General features: G+C 35.9%; 2 protein-coding genes across 3 annotated transcripts; one reads left to right on the top strand and one right to left on the bottom strand.

The window, feature by feature from the left end:
* Nucleotides 1-1,546: 1,546 nt before the first annotated feature.
* Nucleotides 1,547-6,983, top strand: LOC103839013 (serine/arginine repetitive matrix protein 2). The gene is made up of 6 exons (XM_009115481.3): nt 1,547-2,675; nt 2,895-3,159; nt 3,239-3,335; nt 3,505-3,622; nt 3,705-6,231; nt 6,325-6,983. The coding sequence occupies exons 2-6, from the start codon at nt 2,964-2,966 to the stop codon at nt 6,768-6,770; spliced, it is 3,384 nt and encodes a 1,127-aa protein (XP_009113729.1). The 5' UTR covers nt 1,547-2,675; nt 2,895-2,963; the 3' UTR covers nt 6,771-6,983.
* Nucleotides 6,984-8,212: 1,229 nt separating this feature from the next.
* LOC103839012 (U-box domain-containing protein 45) lies at nt 8,213-17,625 on the bottom strand. Of its 2 annotated transcripts, XM_009115480.3 has the most exons (7): nt 14,550-17,625; nt 12,388-13,729; nt 11,957-12,070; nt 11,582-11,767; nt 11,385-11,492; nt 10,146-11,308; nt 8,362-9,175 (listed from the first exon to the last, which is right to left on the bottom strand). In XM_009115480.3, exons 3-7 carry the CDS (start codon nt 12,005-12,007, stop codon nt 8,362-8,364), a joined length of 2,322 nt encoding a protein of 773 aa, XP_009113728.1. In that variant the 5' UTR covers nt 12,008-12,070; nt 12,388-13,729; nt 14,550-17,625. The 2 variants fall into 2 exon arrangements, with proteins under 2 accessions (XP_033137137.1, XP_009113728.1); XM_033281246.1 differs by lacking the exon at nt 14,550-17,625 and having other exon boundaries at nt 8,213-9,175; nt 11,582-11,780; nt 11,957-14,269.
* Nucleotides 17,626-17,891: the final 266 nt, after the last annotated feature.

Below are 17,891 nucleotides of genomic sequence, written 5' to 3'. Positions count from 1 at the left end.
TCCTCTTATTCTCTCAAGCATCTTTATTTCTACATATTCAGATGTAAAAGTTTTCACTCAAGTTAATACGAGAAAAGTACGACACATGGAGGATATGCATAATGCATGGAGTAATGGACTACAAGTCTACAAGCTTAGTTTCTGCGCAATGTCACTTATATGCTCCTAGGAGGATATGAATGGACCACAAGTCTACAATCCTAACGTAAAAAAAAAAGAACCCAAAATCGTAGCCTGGAATGACAGACAATGCCCAACCCTAGTTAATGCTCATTTCAAAATGTGATTATGAAGATAAAATATAAGAATTATACGTCAGAACTACTTATGTATGACGTTATATATTTTCGATTTACTTTTTTAGTTCACGAACTTCTTTTATTTTTGTCTAAATGTCAGATTTATTTTACGAAGCTTACAAAAAAATGTCCAAACGATTTTATATATCATCATTATTCTTGCTACCTATCATATGCATTTGTATATGTAAAGAAAAAAATTAATAGATCACACAGATTTCATATCTATGGAGTTATGACAAAATAAGTTTCCCCGCAAGTCACATCCACACATGTGAACTCAACCATTTCTTTGAACAATATAACATTATACGGGTTACTAAATCATTAGTATGGGAACAAATTATCTTTTGTACTACTATATATCAATTTTCAAAACAGAAATGTTATATAAGAAGTTCAATATTGCATAATGATGACAAACTTGCTTAATAAAACTATAAATAAAATGATGATAACAAACATCATAAAAATTAACCATAAACACGTCGCTGTTATCAGATTTTGAAAATTATGAAATCGACAAATAAATATTTGTGTACAGTAAGTACGAGTGTTAGAAAAATATAAAATAACTTATTTTAATATATTTGGGCTTTTTGGGAAGATTGATGAGTACAGAGGTAAGTCGCAAACGGCGCAGATGAAAAAACCAGACCATATAAATTTAAATTTAATTACATAATCAGTTATAGATGCCGCCATTATTAGACCAATAATAAAAGAGATAAGATCCATAACTGCGTATTAGTGAATCTTGACCTTATTAATTGAAGTCAGTTCGTTTATAATCGACGTGGAACATAAATAAATATCTGGAGCAAAATTTAAGTCACCTGAAAACAAATTCCATGAAAAGATACTATATTCTTGCAATGTTTATAAAAATTCCCAAACTTAATAACATTCAGAAACAACCCCACTTGCTTGATTAGTATGAAACATAACTACAATTTAAAATAAAATTCTCCTAATCGGGAGCACAGATACGTACCGACTACATCACTTACCAACTGCATATGATTACATCAACGGTTATATTATTATATTATAATAAGGTCCCTTGTAATATTTGTACTATATATATAGCAAAACAGGTGAATATATTTACATAATGCATATGTATGGTATTGTTACTATCCATAATCTTTATATATTATGGTCAAACAAGCTTAAGAGATTCCAAATTTACCATATGGTTAAAATACATTTTGATAAATGTAAATAGTTATGTGAATTTTATCCAAAAACCGAACCGAAAAATCAAAACTAAAACTATACCAAAATTTACAAAAATCCGAATGGTTCTTATTTTTTTAAATTTAAAAAATTGAAACCAAACCAGAATCCAACTGAAAACCGTACGAGTATCCGAATATTCAAAATATAATAAAAATATATATTATTTTTATTTTTTATACATAAATATAATTTATAAAAAATCAAAATCCCGAATTATCTAAATATTTTTTCGGATTTTCATGTTTAACTTGGATTTTTGGAGATTTTTCGGTTTTCTTTGCTTAAACACAAACCAAATCTGAATTATTTTCAATTAGGTTCCACTTCGAATTTTATAAAAAAGTAAAAACCTGATCCAAATTTGACATTGTCCGAACTGATCCAATCCAAAAAAAATGTTTGGTTCTTAAACGGATCTTAAACACTTCAACCCGAATAATCCGAATACTGAAAAACTAGAACAGACCCAAGCCGAAATCTCCGACACTAAATATAAAATCCCCATTAAAATAAATGGGTTTCTTTTAGACATTATTGTAAGTCAGTACGATTTAGAAACTTTACCAAGTTTGGAGGGGGTTTAGGGTAATATTCGCAAAAAAAAAAAAAAGAACTAGAAAAGGAGAGTTATCAGAATGAGCTCTTTCGTCTGCATCCAAAGCCTCTCTCTCTGCCTTTAATCAGAGAGCTTCGGTCACGGTTTCTAGAAAATCATTACGATCACATAACTCTCAAAACCGCCCCTCCAAAAAGCTCGAGAAAAGAGGACTCTGAATAGTCAGAGAGAGAGAGAGAAAGAGAAGAGAGAGAGAGAGAAAGAGAGAAGACAGCTTTGTTGCGGTGCAAAGAAGCAAATCTGACAGTTTTGCAGAAACAAGAGAGAGCAAGGAATCGAAGTTTTGCTTCTTCTTCTTCCACACGAAGCAAACTAAATGCTCTTCTTACAAAGTTTACATTTTCTTCACTGAGAGAGAGATAAAGAAAGAGGAATTGAATCGAATCGATCTCACTTGGGTCTCTCTCTGCTCTTTTGATCTGTACGGAACTACTCTCTCCTCGTTCTTCCAGGACCTGGGTTTGATCCTTAAAGCCGAGATCTTTCTTTTCCTTGAAGTGGGTTCTGCTTAATCTTTGGTAAGTTTCAAGCTTTCCTGCAAAATGTTAGACTTTTGGCGAGCTCCAGTTGCAGTCAGAGCGAGTTATCAGAGAATTGGAGTTAGGGTTTCTCTGTTTCAGGGTTGTTTAGCTAAAAAGTTTGAGTCTTTTAGGTTATACTGCTCAGGCTTTGTTTCTAAAGATTTGACTTTTCCGTCTCCAGAAGCTGATCTCACAATGACTATTGCTTCTTTTCAGGTCAAAGGTCTGAAACCCGTTGGGATTTATGTTTTTTGGATTCATATGTGATAGCAAAAGGCAGTAGAGATGCCTCCTTCCCCGGCATTGAGATGCTCCCCTGGCAGGGAGCTACCAGGGAACAAACATAGACGAGGACACAGCATTGAGTACGGGATACTGTTCAGAGATAAAGACGAAGATCTTACGCTGTTTAATGAGCTGCAAGACAAAGAACGTGATGATTTCTTGCTACACTCATCTGATGATCTTGAAGATGTATTTTGTAAGTCGATCAAGATTGTTTCTGTTATCTCTCTCAACATACTCCTTCATTCTAATTTTTTGGGCATTTTATCTTGTAGCTACAAAGTTGAAGCACTTTTCAGAGTTCAACATTCCTGTTCAAGGAGAGAGTAGCAGATTGCTGACTGCAGAAGGAGATAAGAACGACTATGATTGGTAGCCTTTCTTATCCAACTCTAGCTTCTTTTCTTTTAGTGATACTGAAAGATGTTCCGTTAACTTTATTGTTGGCATTAACTCTAGTAATTTTGTCACAACCTGTTTAGTTTTGCTCTTTTGGATCCCTATATTTGTCTTACAAAGCTTACTGCAAAATCAATGAAAGGTTGCTGACGCCTCCAGACACACCACTTTTTCCTTCTTTGGATGACGAACCGCCAGCAGCTAGTGTTGGGAGGATAGGGAGACCGCAGAGTCAGATCTCCTTATCTAGATCTTCCACGGTATTCATCTCTAACACTGATGGTCTTGAATCAAATCTTGCTGCATTTTTTCTAATTCACTGTTCTGAATATGTATATGTAGATGGAGAAGAGACGCCGTAGTAGTAGGGGGAGTGCAAGCCCAAATCGCCTAAGCACATCACCTTGTGCTGACAATATGCAGCAGACAAGGGGAAGGCCATCTTCAGCACGCCATCCTAGTCCCGCTTCTGGTCCACGATCAGTTACCCCACCAGTTAGGAGGATTTCTCCTAGTCCAGGGAAACCCTCAAGATCTTCTACCCCAACTTCCCGAAGGATGAGCACTGGATCAACAACCACCATTGCATCTCCAGCTCTCAGGGGTACTTCTCCTGTCAGAACTAGTAGTCGTGGCAACTCTGCTTCTCCCAAAATAAAAGTGTGGCAGTCAAACATTCCTGGTTTCTCCTTGGACGCACCACCTAATCTCAGAACTTCTTTGGGTGATCGACCGGCTTCCTATGTAAGAGGTTCGTCACCAGCTTCCAGAAATGGCAGGGATGCAGCCTCAACACGCAGCAGACAATCTGTTTCTCCTAGTGCTTCCAGAAGTGTCAGTTCATCTCACAGCCATGAGCGTGACCGGTTGAGTTCTCATAGTAAAGGCTCTGTTGCATCATCCGGAGATGCTGATCTCCAATCTTTGCAGTCTATTCCCGTGCGTAGCTCAGAGCCTGCAGTTTCAAAGAGAGCTAGCCTTTCTCCTAATAGTAGAACTTCGAGATCTTCTAAATTGCAGTCGCCTGGTTCAGCACCAAGAAGACCGTTTGAGGCTGCTCTTCGTCAAATGGATCATCCTAAAAGCCATCATAGCATGTTTAGGCCTCTTGCTTCTAGCCTTCCTAGCACAGGCATCTATTCTGGGAAAAGTAGTTCGTCTTACCATCACTTAATGTTAAGACATTCTTCTCCAACAGTGGGGAGCAATTCAAGTTCTAGCCAAGTTACAGGCTTCATGCCAGATACTAAAGGAAGTGATCCAATCCCTGTTGTCCAGTCTGAAGTTGAAAGTTTGGATTATCCTGATAAACATGGACAAGTTAATGCCTTTGGCATGGTAGATTTATTAAACGAAGGTAGCAGACATGAGAGTTCTTTCAGTGATCAGCTTGGTGATTTGGATATAAGTCAGGCTGTTGAATGCGAGTCTAGTGTGAATGAGGAGGCCAGCCACCATGTTTCTGATGTTGAAAACACTTCGACTCTTGGTAGTCATCATCTACGCAATGACTTTTTAGAGGAGGTCGGTCTTGAAACTATGGAGGTGTGTGTTAGATGTGGCTCCCACTATCGTGTCACTGAAGAAACTAGAAGCGAGATACATATTTGTCCAGATTGCAGGGAGGAACACAATTTTGTGGAAACAGATCCCTCTGGAACAACAAGAGCTCTTGATGGAAACTTCCTGAAACAGCCTCAAGATATTTTTGATGAAAAGGAGTCTTTTGTTGACACAAGTCCTGCCATAGATGTGCTAGAATCTCTGCCTGATGCTATGGTTGAGGCAGAAATCTTAAAGACGGGAGAAGACATTAGGCAGTGTGGTGATTCCTACGAGCAAGAACATAATCATTTGCGCGAGAGCCCTCTTTCCAGGGCTTTGGGAGAGCAAGATGTAGAGACCCTCGATCACCAGGATGAAATTCAGTCTTCCACTAGTCTATCACATACAGGCACAACAGATACTCAGCTTTCTGAGAAGCATCATGATCTGAAGATTGGTTCTTCAGAAGTTAGGGGGGTTCCTTTGCTTATAAAGAGATCGGTTAGTATGAAGTCACCCATAACTAAAGCTAATAGCTCCAGTGGTCTTACCAGATCATACGAGGGCTTTTCTTATTTAAGGGATATAAGTATAAGCCTCAGAAGCTCCACAGAAACTACATCTGCATCTTCATCTTGGGATTATGGTTCCTCTATAAGAAAAGGAAGCCATGTACGACATCAAAGCGGGAGCACACTTGACATGGAGACTCATAGGTATGATACCAACTCTAAGTCCCTGAGCAGCATGTCTTCTTCATCTGGTGTGTCAAGCCACACCTGCAAGGCTCTAAATGTCATGCCAGCGGAGAGTTTTGAAGTGTGTGCTTCCCAAATAACATGTACACCCGATGAAACTCATCAAGAATCTCATCCTGAGCTCCAAGAAACCAATGTGATGAATGCTGATTTTGGTGAAGATGATGGTGCTCTAGCAGAGCAGAAGCTGGTGATAACTGACAAAGAATTTTGTGAAAATGGAGATGGAGATGATGTAGCTAATAATGCGAGTAAAGTAGAGATAAGTGAATCACCGGCACATGTAAGGAGCACATCAGAATTAGGAGCATTACCTGTCACTGATGATCACTCTAGGCTGCAAGAAAAGGGTGGAAACGAATCTCCTCAACACGGTTTGTCCACCATGACAGCCTCAGAAATAGAACTAGAGAGCTGTGCAGCCGAAAAACATGGTATAGGGGTTCATGATGAGATTCTAGAGTCGGAGTGCAACCTAAACGCAGTGGAAGATTGCTCAGAGAAGAGTATGGGACATGATTATTCTTTAGATCACAACTCCTTGGCTCCTGTAAATGAAATTTTAGGTACCTACTCAGATTTCTCATACTGGCATCTCACTGTGCTTTGGTTTTTACAATTTTGTTATTTACATGGTCTCTCTCTCTCTCTCTCTGCAGATGAGTCGACGGTAATAGTGGAGTGTCCAGGTGGAAAAGAGACGAAGAGCCTCACTCTTGAAGAAGCCACTGATACAATACTATTCTGCAGCTCAATCGTCCATGATTTAGTTTACGAGGCTGCAACAATAGCAATGGAGAAAGCAAAGGATGTGGCAGCGGAAGAAGAAATGTTGCATCCAACAGTGACAGTACTTGGAAAGTCGAATCCGAACAGGAGTAGTAATTATGGACGAACAAAGGAGAAGAAGAAACAGAGTTCTAAAGCGAGACGGAAACAAAGGGAGACAGAGGCTAAAACAGAGGTGGATATAGAGAATGATGAAAATGCAAGTGAAGCAGCAGCGATGATGGGTAACGTTGGACTTCCTCCTCCTCCTAGTAAAGGAGAGAGTCTGAAACCTCCTCCTAAGCTGGAGAACAAATGCAATTGCTCCATAATGTGATGTGACCATTTTTTTTACTAGTAAATTTTTGTATGCTTGTTCATAATGTTTGTTGTTGTTGTTGTTGTTGTTTGGGTGTTTTATATGTTTGTATGCTTTAGAGTGTTTTATTGCAGCTAATTTGTGAGAGGAGGAGATCACGATTTCGGTTACCGTTTAGTGGCATGAATTGTAAAGTGTTTTTATTTTATTTTGATTTGATTATTATTATCTTGATGTGTACTTATTTATAGTTTTATATATTTTATTTGAACGTCAACGTTATCATTTTTTTACGGCCTTACTAGAGAATGGCATATACATGATTCAGTTTTAGTTTCTCAACTCAAACTGTATACATACATACTTCAGTCTTGTGTCAATTATAGTGTTGCACTTTGTATTCAAAGTTGAAAAGATGTTTTGTCCAAATGAAGAAGATAAATCAATGCTGTTTTACATTTTCCTAATATGTACTTACTAGTTACTAAGTCTGTTGTACAAGTTATCTCCAAACTGCGTGAAATATATGTAAAAGAGAGATAACAAGAAGAAAAATTGAGCTAAGTCAAGATCTTAAATTAAGCTTCTATAATTGACACTTTGTTTATATAACTTTATTTCTGTCCTCAACGAGCGAGAAAGCGTTATCTGTCTGCTTCAATCCTACTCTCCCCATTTTCTGAAACTGCAGGTAGTATTTCTGCATTGTTAATGTTCCTAGACAACACCGTGTTCTTCTCCTCAAATTCGTTGAATGTGTTAGCCGGTGCACCGCTATATATAAGGTAGATTTTACAAGACCAATCAATTACTACATCACCAAACCAGAAGTGAAAGAAAGCTAGAACAAGAATGGAATGAAGTAGGACTGTAGGAGGATTGATCAGTTTTCTGATATTTAGTTTCTCAATCTTTCTTTTGATGTGAGCCACCCATGACATTTCAACTGAACAAACATTGCGCATGATTGGTCGTGTGGTGGAAATAATCAGTCCCTTAATGGTCGACCATTCATGCGCAATGTTTCTCAATCTTTCTTGTCAATCTATTTTACTTTTTTAAAAGAAAAGACTTTATGACTATGATCTAGAAACGAGCAACCTCCCACATCGGCTATGTATCTAGTATCACAAGTGTATAATTATAAGAAACAATCAAAGGGATCAACAACTGTCAGTTGAAGAAGTGATTGGGCAATGGGCTTGTAAAAGCTAGAGTCCAGGAAAGTCGCCGGGCCACCTATCCGCAGAGATGCGGCCTCGGTAACGAGAGAGTCTTGTGCTTGGAGGGGCATAGCGGCTGAGACGCGTGTGTGGAGCCTTCATGGTCTCTCCAGCAAAAAAGATATTATGGCCAATAAACAGTAATTCACTTGGGTCCTTACGGGATTTACCAGAACGGGGCTTACTTCCACTGATGAAAATCTTTTTTGTTCTCTAAAAAAAAATGGAAACAAGAAGTACTAACAAATCTTTAAATTGCATTTTAGCTATAGAGCAAAAAGCATTTATACAAAACAGTTACCAAAAAACTATACAAACTTTGTTTTGTTTCCAAGACTTTCAAAAAGAGATCATAATGTCTTTAAGACTAAAGGAAACACAAACTCTCAACATTGGTAAACTGAGAAGCTCTTGGTTTTCAATAGAAAACTAAATGCTCTTCTCATTTTCTTTCTTGAGGCTGACTTACACTGCGGTTTAGACTCTGTTACAACCGCTGCAGCGACAGTGAATCCACCCTCTTCAGGGCTTGTCAGTGTCACCTCTTCATGCGGTTCTGTTGTAAGATGAGTTTGATCCCTCTGCCTCAGTTCCCTGAACAGTGTCAACAGCTTCTGCGCCCTCTCTCTTCCTCGTTGAGTCCCATTTATAGAAATAGACACCAAAGAAGGTATCACACCTTCTTGTAAAACCATCTGGCTACAAACCTCACTGTGGTTGCATAATATTAGAAGCAAAGAAACTGCTTGTTCTTGCTCATTTGGTTCACCAGTGTCAAGAACAGTGGCGAGGTTGCTCACAAGTCCAGGTACTGAAACCATCTCCTCTTTTCCTGCCTCGTTCAAAACCAGATTTAACAAGACAGCTAGGGACTTCTCCGTCCATCTTTGGTCATCACTGATGGTGAGTGATTGAAGAGCGTTGACGATGTCAGCTGATAGAAGGCAAGGAATGTTTGGAGGGTAGGTGGAGAGGTGAAAAAGACCGTGAAGGGCGTCTACTTTGCATTGAGTTTCAGTCTCAGTCCAAAGAAGATTCACCATGAAGGGAACTGCAAGACTCGAACCTATGATGGGTTTTGCATCGTCAAGACAAGAGAGGTTCAGATAAAGTGCTGTCACTGAACCATGTGAATGTGGGTTACATAGCATTTCCTCCAGTAGAGGAATGATTCCTGATATTAGCATCAACTCCTTGTTCCTGAAAGTCCCCACAAGAAAAGGAAAAAACCAAACATGAGATCCTCCAGAGTTAATACAAGACAAGATAAAGTAGATAAGGCACTTGTGCAAAACATACTCTTTCTATTTCAAATGATCCATGTTTTTAAGAGAAAAAATTGTTTTAAAAAATACATTTTTATATTTTTAATGTATTTTTATTAGGTAATAATGACAATTAATCGAAGAAAATAATTGTGTTTATTGAATTCTGATTGAATAAAAGTTGTGAAAAATAATTAATCACAAAAATACCACATTTATAATCAAAATTTACTAGGCGTGAAAACTCCAAGATATATATCTATATATATATAAAAATGTTGGTCTCTCTCCTGTGAAGACACCTCAGCGCCACGTAATTAAGTCACTCCCTCACAACTCGCCACGTGTCATGCCTTAAATCTTCTTCATGTTTCGATAATGTATTGTACTTGGGCTTATTAAATTGTTCTGATGGGCTCCTCATACGTTTTCTTTTGGCCTCTTAATGGTATCTTCATCTTCTTCACTTGGTCGGAAAAGTCAGCCAAGGTTTCAGCCGTCGTAAACACACCGAGTCAGGGTTGAAGAACACGTGATCGTCACCATTTCCACTGTACTCACGGCCCCGGGGTTGAATACTCTTCATGTGATTCCAATCCTACCAAAAGAATTCGTTCTTCCTAGGTTTCTATATTGCATTGAATATGAGGCTGTGCATACGGTCGCTGAGAAAGATCGATTAGATGTAGGTTTGGCTCATCGGAAAATTAATTTTAATAATTAATAAGTTTACGGTTTTTAAAATAAATAGTTAAATTGTTTTAATAAAAAAGCATGAAAGTTAATTTTACTTTCAGTTTAAAATAAGATTAATATTTTAAGTAATTTATTTTATTTGTTTATTTGATAACCCGTCCATAGGGCTACCCTAGTATATTTTTAAAGAAGGGAGTATTTAGTAATACCTGTTGTTGTCCACAGCCAAGTTAAAGAGAGCCATGGCTCCAACTTTCTGAGCTGAATCATTTTTTTCATGGAGAGCTGCTCCTAAAAAAAGAAGCAAAGCTTCCACACAACCATTTCCCCCCATGAGGATCCTGGCCTCTTCATCATCTTTTAGCAGTACTCTTATTTGCTCAACAACTCTGCACTTTTTCCTTAAGTTATCCACTTCACTCAAATTGGTCAACAACTCTGTACACTGTTCAGCAAGAGTAACTTCAGCTTCTTGGTATTCAGATTCATATGTTTCCTCTTTAATAGTTCCACTTTCTTCCAGAGGAAACACCTTCACATCCTTAAACTTACAAGAACCAACACCTTTGGCTGTTCTTGTGTTGTCGGTGGACTCGGACACAGACAATGCCAGCCTCCAGTAGTTAAGATCTAGAGACTCAGGAGGTCCATCAGGTACCTGAACGCCATTCTGTCCACACCAACTAGAGATTAAAGCCTTGACACAGTAGTTAGGAGTCAAGCAGAGATGAGAGAGCTGCTGCTGAGTTTTAGGACATGTGTTGTGTCCATCACTAAACCATTTCTCAATACAAATTCTCTCATACGTTTGTCCAGAGGCGATGATAACAGGATCATACATAAGCTGTAATGATATCGGACACCTCAGTTCTTCTGGAGGAACAGACATCTGTACTGAAGATCTCCTGTTGTTATTACAAGGTCTGAAGTTGAATGAACTCAGTTTTGACAGCTGCCGGTCGAAAGCACGGCCAGGTGGATCATCAAGAGAGCCCTGAATGGTCGGTGAACAAGGCAATGAGCTACTACCTTGTGAATCATTGTCATCCCATATCTCACTTCTGAATAGCTTTGAGTACTTTCTCATGAGATGTAAAAGGTAAGCCACTATTGATTCTTTCCTCTTGTCATCTTCCATACGTGCCCTCTCAATGAGTTTCTTGAGGCATCTTCGCTCTGTTAGTGCTGCTCTTGAAGATGTGATGCCTAGTCTAGTAGCAGCTTGATGGAAAACCTCAAGTTCGTTGTTGTCTGATGAGCTTTCGAAGTTGCCTCCTTGTTGCAGCAGTCCAATGATTTGATCGCTGATCTCTTTCTCTAACGGATCAAGTGAGAACTGAGTATTCTCTAGTTCCATCAAAATCTCCAAAATCTGAAAAATATAAGATATAAAGACAGGAAGTACAAAACAAGAGTACAAAGAGACAGGAACACAGAGAAGTAACTACCTGTGAGCCAAGGGACTGTTGGACTATGTCTTCAACACGCCTAAGGCTATCTGTAAGAGAAGATTTGGCCTTGTCAAATTTCAAAACTACTGAATCTCCTGTTATAGCCTACATGTCAAAGCAGCTTGTTAGCTAGAGAGTCTCCACAAGAAAGGAACTGATTTTTTTTAAAGAAAGAACAGAAAAAGAAAGGTTACCAAATATAGTTTACTAGATTCAGTGCAATGGTGTAGAATGTTCTTCACTTTTTCTAAAACTACGTGAAGTGAACATAAAGCTTGAATTCCAGATTTGCTTCTCGGCCGAGCATCTTCGAGAGAAGGGAAAATAGTCATTATCTTGCAGTAGATCACTGAAAGGGCATTGCACATTTCTCCATGCACCTGAACCAGGAATCTGTTAAGACACTCATTTACAGTTCTTAATTATTAAACTATGATAAATCAAGAACTAAAAGCATAGAATGAAAGTATTAGTTATCAATGTAATACAAGATATGAACTAGGATAAACAAAGAAGAATAAAGATGGAGAGATCTCAACAAAAACTGGATATGGACTTGATTCAGATACCTTGGCATCGCCAGGGGCAAAGAAATTTTCTTCAACTTCATTAGCATCCATAGTTTCAATATCCTCGCCGTTTATATTTATCACAATAGCTCTATGTAGGCTTATGATTCAATACTACAAGAAGACAAGAAAAAAAAAGACCTGAATCAGTGAGAAGTTAGAAACACAACCCAGGTCAGTGTTGTCTCAACAGCAACGTGTTGTGTCCTGACAAAAACAAAACCAAACGAGACTTAAATATGAAAAAGAGGAAAGAAGATAAGAAGATGCAGAATCATCACGATACCAAAACCCATAAATCAACAAAGAAGATTCTTGGATGTCAAGTAAGAGAGGGAAGAAAACAAGAAACAAAAAAAAATTGGTTAACTCCCAGAGAAAAAAAACGCAGATGAACATAAGAATCTGGTGAAACAGAGGAGTACACATACCAATCATGAATCATTGATCTGCATCCGATAGATGTTGATCATAAACCAATCAAAAAAAGAGCATTAGTATAAATATTATTTCTTCTTGAGATGCTGTTTCTGGTTAGTTTCTACGACTGTATGACACAACAGTTTACGAGATTTTCAAGACAAACTTCTCGATCCCAACAAGCAGAGAGGTGGAGTTTTGGCTATGGCTGTGGCTAATACCGATTGAAATTTTTTTTGAAGAGGAAATTTTTTTTATGTTAAGTGGAAAGAAAAGGATGGAGAAGTTCTTCTGAAGTCAATAAAGCCTAAACTTGTGAGTGCACACAATAGATTTGTTTTATAATTTATAAGTTTATTCTTTTAGTGAAAAGAAAGATTCTGTTTATTGTTTAATCAAAACGATTATAGTATCTTTTTCAAATGGTTTTGAATATTAGATTTGCATTAGCAACGGTATTATTAAGGGGACATTCTAATTATTAAACACACAAAAAGAAACAGCTTCTTCAAGATACTCATAATTTCTTTTAAATCATTGTGGTATGGTGTTTGGTTGTTTAGATACAAAAAAATTGTCTTTATACAAGATGAAGTGTCAATATTGAAAAATAAATGTAATGTAGCTTTGAAATTTTGAAATGACTTAGGTTCCTATTCCTGTTGTATTAGAATTTTGAAATTTCTTTATAGATATATTTCTCTCTTTTTTTTGTAGTTTGATAGATTTTCTTCTGTTTTTGTCGTAGAGTGAAGATAATAATATGTGATGTAGAATAAATAGCTTTTGACACATTGGTTCTTGGTCGAACTACAGTATGGTCAGCACAACGAGAGGTCCATTTTTCACCGACATTCACATTGTAACTGAACACTCTTTATTTCAAAACGGATTATACCCCGTCCAACACTGAAATATCCTAACTGGATTTCTCAACTATAAAATTATTATTTTTATATATTGTATTCAATAATTAAATTTAAACCATTTACATTCTGACAACTGATTAGATGGCTTTTACCCAATATAGATTTTCAAATGAAAAGTTCTTATTCTTTTCTCTCCTTTTCTATTTTTATTATAAAGTACTATAAAAACTCTTAAATATTTTTAATGAAAGATTATTTAAACAAATTGCTCACATATATGCATAAATATTTATATTATAATATAGATATCTCAAAATTATAAAAGACATATTTAAAATATCTCAAATAAAAGATTTTAAAATGGGTCTTTCATCATTTTGAGATATCCATATTAAAACATAAAAATATTTACATATACATTTGAGAGATTTTGGTTGAATTCCTCTCCACTGATAATGCTATTATACTATAAATACTCAGATACCTAGGCATGGACATTCGGGGTCCCAATCGGGTTTCGGTTTATTCCAATCGGGTTTCAGTTTTTTTGGTTTATCAAAATCAGCTTCATTCGGGTTATATGAAAATTTGGTTCGGGACCGGTTCAGGTTCTGTCGGGTTCGGGTCGGGTTTAGTAAATCTTCAAAGAATCGGTACAATCTGATGTACTTTTGGGTTCAGGTCTCAATCGGTTCTTCGGTTTAAATGTACCTAATTTATATCTACTTTGTAACCAAAAAGTAACTAAAATCGGTTCTTTGGTTTTAAAATACTTGATTTCTACCTATTTTGTAACCAAAACATAAATAAAATTAGTTCAAAAAAAAAAAGGTATATCAAATGTGATCATTCAAAATCAAGTGAAAGGTAAATATAGTTATTGATCGAAAGAAATCCAAATAAATGAAAGCACGAAACGAAAATCAAGTTCTCATGAAATAAAAAACCATTATTCAATGAAAAAAAAACCCAAATCTAAAAACTTCAACCTTCAACCGCCACCTTCAACCATCAATCTTCATATAATAGATAATTATTTTAAATGTTCAATATATTTTGAATATATATTAGGAATTGAGATCATGTTTGGTACAAGTTCTTTTTGGAAATTTTGAATGTTTCGGGTTCTATTGAGTATCCATTTAGGTTCGGGTCCGGTTCGGATAATACCCATAACCCGAAATACCATAAAACAAGATCCATTCGGCTTTGTGTCGGGTTCGGATCGGTTTGGTATTATTTTTATCGGGTCGGGTTCGGTTCGGATTTTCAGGTTCGGTTTATTTGCCCAGCCTTACACATACCTATCTTCTTATTAAATGTGGCAGCTAATAAAAATAAAACATATATGATGGTCTGCTGTTATTTTTCTTAAATGTTTTTTTGAGAAAGTATTTTTCTTAATGTTGGTAACAATGATTAGTTAGAATTTGGATGGATATGCTTAGATAATAAGTATTCTTAAGATCTGATTGTTAAAAAACAATTAAATATATATAAACTTTATGTATTGATTTTAGTTTGAAATTTACTTTTAAAAACGGTTTTAAGAGATTTAATTTTAGAATTTCTCAGTTGCTGTAGAAAACTGCAGATTTGAACGTTTGAATCTGCATGTGAGTTTATGATAGTCATGTGCACAAAAAAGAGAGTTTATGATAGTCATTAAAATCTACAGAAAACCGTACAATAGTTATGAAATATAGTTATAATAAAAGAGTTGGCTAATTAATTAATTAAAGTTCGATATGGTTAATGTTACTTAAAACAAATACTAATATAAGAACAAAACAGATGTTCGAATTGTATTGGAGGGAGAGGTTAAGGGGGTTGCCGACTTCGACGGCCGACACGCGCTGACAATACATGCATATGTCGGATCTTAAATTACAGTAATACCTCTTCATTAATATTCTTAAAATCACTTATATTAATTTCTTTTTCATATTTATTTTCAAATTATTTGTTGTCAACCATGTTCGCTATTTTCAAATTATTCTTTTTTTTAAGATGCCAAAACTTGTAGTGATTATAATTTATTCAGTTTTGGGATATATTCCAAAATAATATTCCAAACTTAAAAGCTAAAATTGTCGTTTCCTTATTTCTAAGAATGAAAATGAGTTATCAACTAATAAAAGCACACAAATTGATGTTCTTTTTTTTCCGTCAAAGGTTTTTAATATTTTGAAAGAAACGGGCCAAGCCCAGTACAATATTTTAACAGAAGCCCAACAACTATTAGGGCATCCAATTTTTTCTAATGGGCTAAGTCCTACGGGTCCATCTCGAAAAAACCCTAGAGAACAAGCGGAGATGCATTCGGCCGCCTCTCTAATCCCACTTTTGGCCGCTTGTACACGTGTTGCCATCCTCATCCGCGAGGGAACACGTGTCACAAGGACAGCGCCATACCATCGCGACTCGTCGACGCCGGAGATCCAACCACCAGATCACACGGCCAAACCGGAGCTCCATCGCTCCGTTCCTCTTTACTTTCAACCAACTTTGGGCCACTCAAGCCGGAGAGGCTCAATCGCCGTAGCGAGAGCTCCTCCATCATCATTATCCGCCGGGACCCGCCAGAGGAATCGCATACATCCTCATTCTTTCCGCCGGAGCTCTTCCATCTCCTCCGACGAACACACCATCACACAGAAACAAACATAACTAAAGCCCGACCGAAGAAAAAAGAAATAAACTAAACCTTAAAGATTAAGGGCCACGAGCCGGCGACGCAAGGCTGAAGAAGCCTTCACCCCCCGGAGACTAGATCCGATGACGGCGGACCTGAAAGAGCTTCCCCGCCACGGAGACAAAAGACCGGCGGCGACGGATCTACGATAGCCTCCGCCTCCCGGATATATTATTCCGAAAACTAAGGTCTTCTCCGCGTCATCTTTTCAGCCACCGCGTCGTTACTCCAGGGCCAGAACCGAAGCGGTTGGTGGCAGACCAGAGCTCGGACAGGCGGGAACCGGCAGAGACGATGAGAAGGCCGGAACCTGATTATTTTATCTGAAAGAAACACGAGCTCCGGCGGCGGCACGGACGCTCACGCACCGGGCGACCGCCGAGCCCCTCTGAGTTTTTTCTCTCTCTCTCAAACTGTCTTTTTTATCTGTTGTTAAATTAAGTCGGTAGCACACAAATTGATGTTCACAAACCAAAATTTTGTTAGTATATTAATAATAACTACGCACGGGTGTTTGCTTTTTAATTTATAAGAACATTATAAATTCATAACTAATTGGTAATTGTTGGATTTTTAAAATTATGGTTCCGTTATATATTATTGTTTGACTATTATTGTATTTGTAATACGAATAAAGGAATATTAATACATTCCTATATATTGTTTATTTGATATTGTAACCCAAATATTATAGGTATTTTTAGTATTGTATATCTAATTCTATTTTTGGTGGTCCATAAAAAAATTAAAAAGAAGGTTTACTCAATCTATTAGTTTCTTTGTATTGTATTTTATATATATATATTGAAAACAATTTTATAATGGTTATTGGAAAATAAATTAGTAAAAATCAATTTTTGAATACATGTATATTTTTGAATCAATTTTTGTTTTGAATTTTGTTTAATGATTAATTTAGACAAAATATGTTTTTAGTTAATTAGATTGGACCAGTTGCACAAAAAAATAATTAGATTGAGTCATTTTCGTATATTTTAAATCTGGTCTAAACAGATAATTTATAAAAATATAGTGGACTTCAATTTTTTTTAATAACATAAGCCAATTATTTTTTTTAATATAATGCTATTCATATTTTCAAACAACATTATATTTCTTTTTAATTATGTTATTCTTGTTTCCAAACATTCCCAAAGCTACTTCTACTTTAATAAGATAGAAGATATAATATTGCAAAAATATGTTGTTTATTTTTTTTCATGTCACTATTAAGTATCATATATTTGTCATCATATAATTAATCGTGTTTTTACCTACCATCATATAAGTAATCATATAATTAATAGTATTTTATACGTACCATCATATAAATAATCATATATATTATATTTTAAAACTTAATATGAAATCTAAAAATCATAATTTACGTTGGTGTTTGAAATTGCTTTGGATTGTGTTTTTCTTAAATATATTTAAAACATTTTTATAATGGTTATAAAAAAACATTTTAGTAACATCAAATTTTCAATATATGTATATTTTGAATAACTTTTTGATATAAATTAATTTTAAATTAATATTTTGATTTGAAATATGTATATAAAATTTAAATTTTGTTTTATGATTATTTTAGACAAAGATGTTTTTAGGTAATTAGATTGGGCCATCCATTTTCTTATACTTTAAATATGGCTCATATATATAGTTTTTATAATATAATGAATTTTCAATTTTTCTTGATAACATAAGTCCATTACTCTTTTTTTAATATATTGTTATCCATGTTTCTAAACAACACTATTTTTTTTTAACTTCTATCTTTGTTGCCAAATAAAAGCTTAAATACTTCTACTTTAATAATGATAGATGAATAAAAAGATTTTAATAATATTTTCTTATTTGTGTGAAAATATGAAAATGACACTATTTGTAAAACGAAAGAATATTACTACGATACTTTATGTGGTGTTCCGGAACCGAAATAAGAAAA

Source organism: Brassica rapa, chromosome A09, assembly GCF_000309985.2.
Source record: "Brassica rapa cultivar Chiifu-401-42 chromosome A09, CAAS_Brap_v3.01, whole genome shotgun sequence".
NCBI lineage: Eukaryota > Viridiplantae > Streptophyta > Magnoliopsida > Brassicales > Brassicaceae > Brassica > Brassica rapa.
This window is presented reverse-complemented; position numbering and strand designations above follow the sequence as displayed.

What these genes read in the sequence shown, in the direction of transcription:
- LOC103839013 (XM_009115481.3), top strand. Translation starts at nt 2,964, where the DNA reads ATGCCTCCTTCCCCGGCATTGAGATGCTCCCCTGGCAGGGAGCTACCA. An exon ending in CCTTATCTAGATCTTCCACG is followed by an intron (nt 3,623 to 3,704) that starts GTATTCATCTCT and finishes ATGTATATGTAG; the next exon opens with ATGGAGAAGAGACGCCGTAG. An exon ending in TCCTGTAAATGAAATTTTAG is followed by an intron (nt 6,232 to 6,324) that starts GTACCTACTCAG and finishes CTCTCTCTGCAG; the next exon opens with ATGAGTCGACGGTAATAGTG.
- LOC103839012 (XM_033281246.1), bottom strand. Translation starts at nt 12,003, where the DNA reads ATGCTAATGAAGTTGAAGAAAATTTCTTTGCCCCTGGCGATGCCAAG. An exon ending in TTGCCCCTGGCGATGCCAAG is followed by an intron (nt 11,781 to 11,956) that starts GTATCTGAATCA and finishes GTGTCTTAACAG; the next exon opens with ATTCCTGGTTCAGGTGCATG. An exon ending in TTGGCTGTGGACAACAACAG is followed by an intron (nt 9,176 to 10,145) that starts GTATTACTAAAT and finishes GGGGACTTTCAG; the next exon opens with GAACAAGGAGTTGATGCTAA.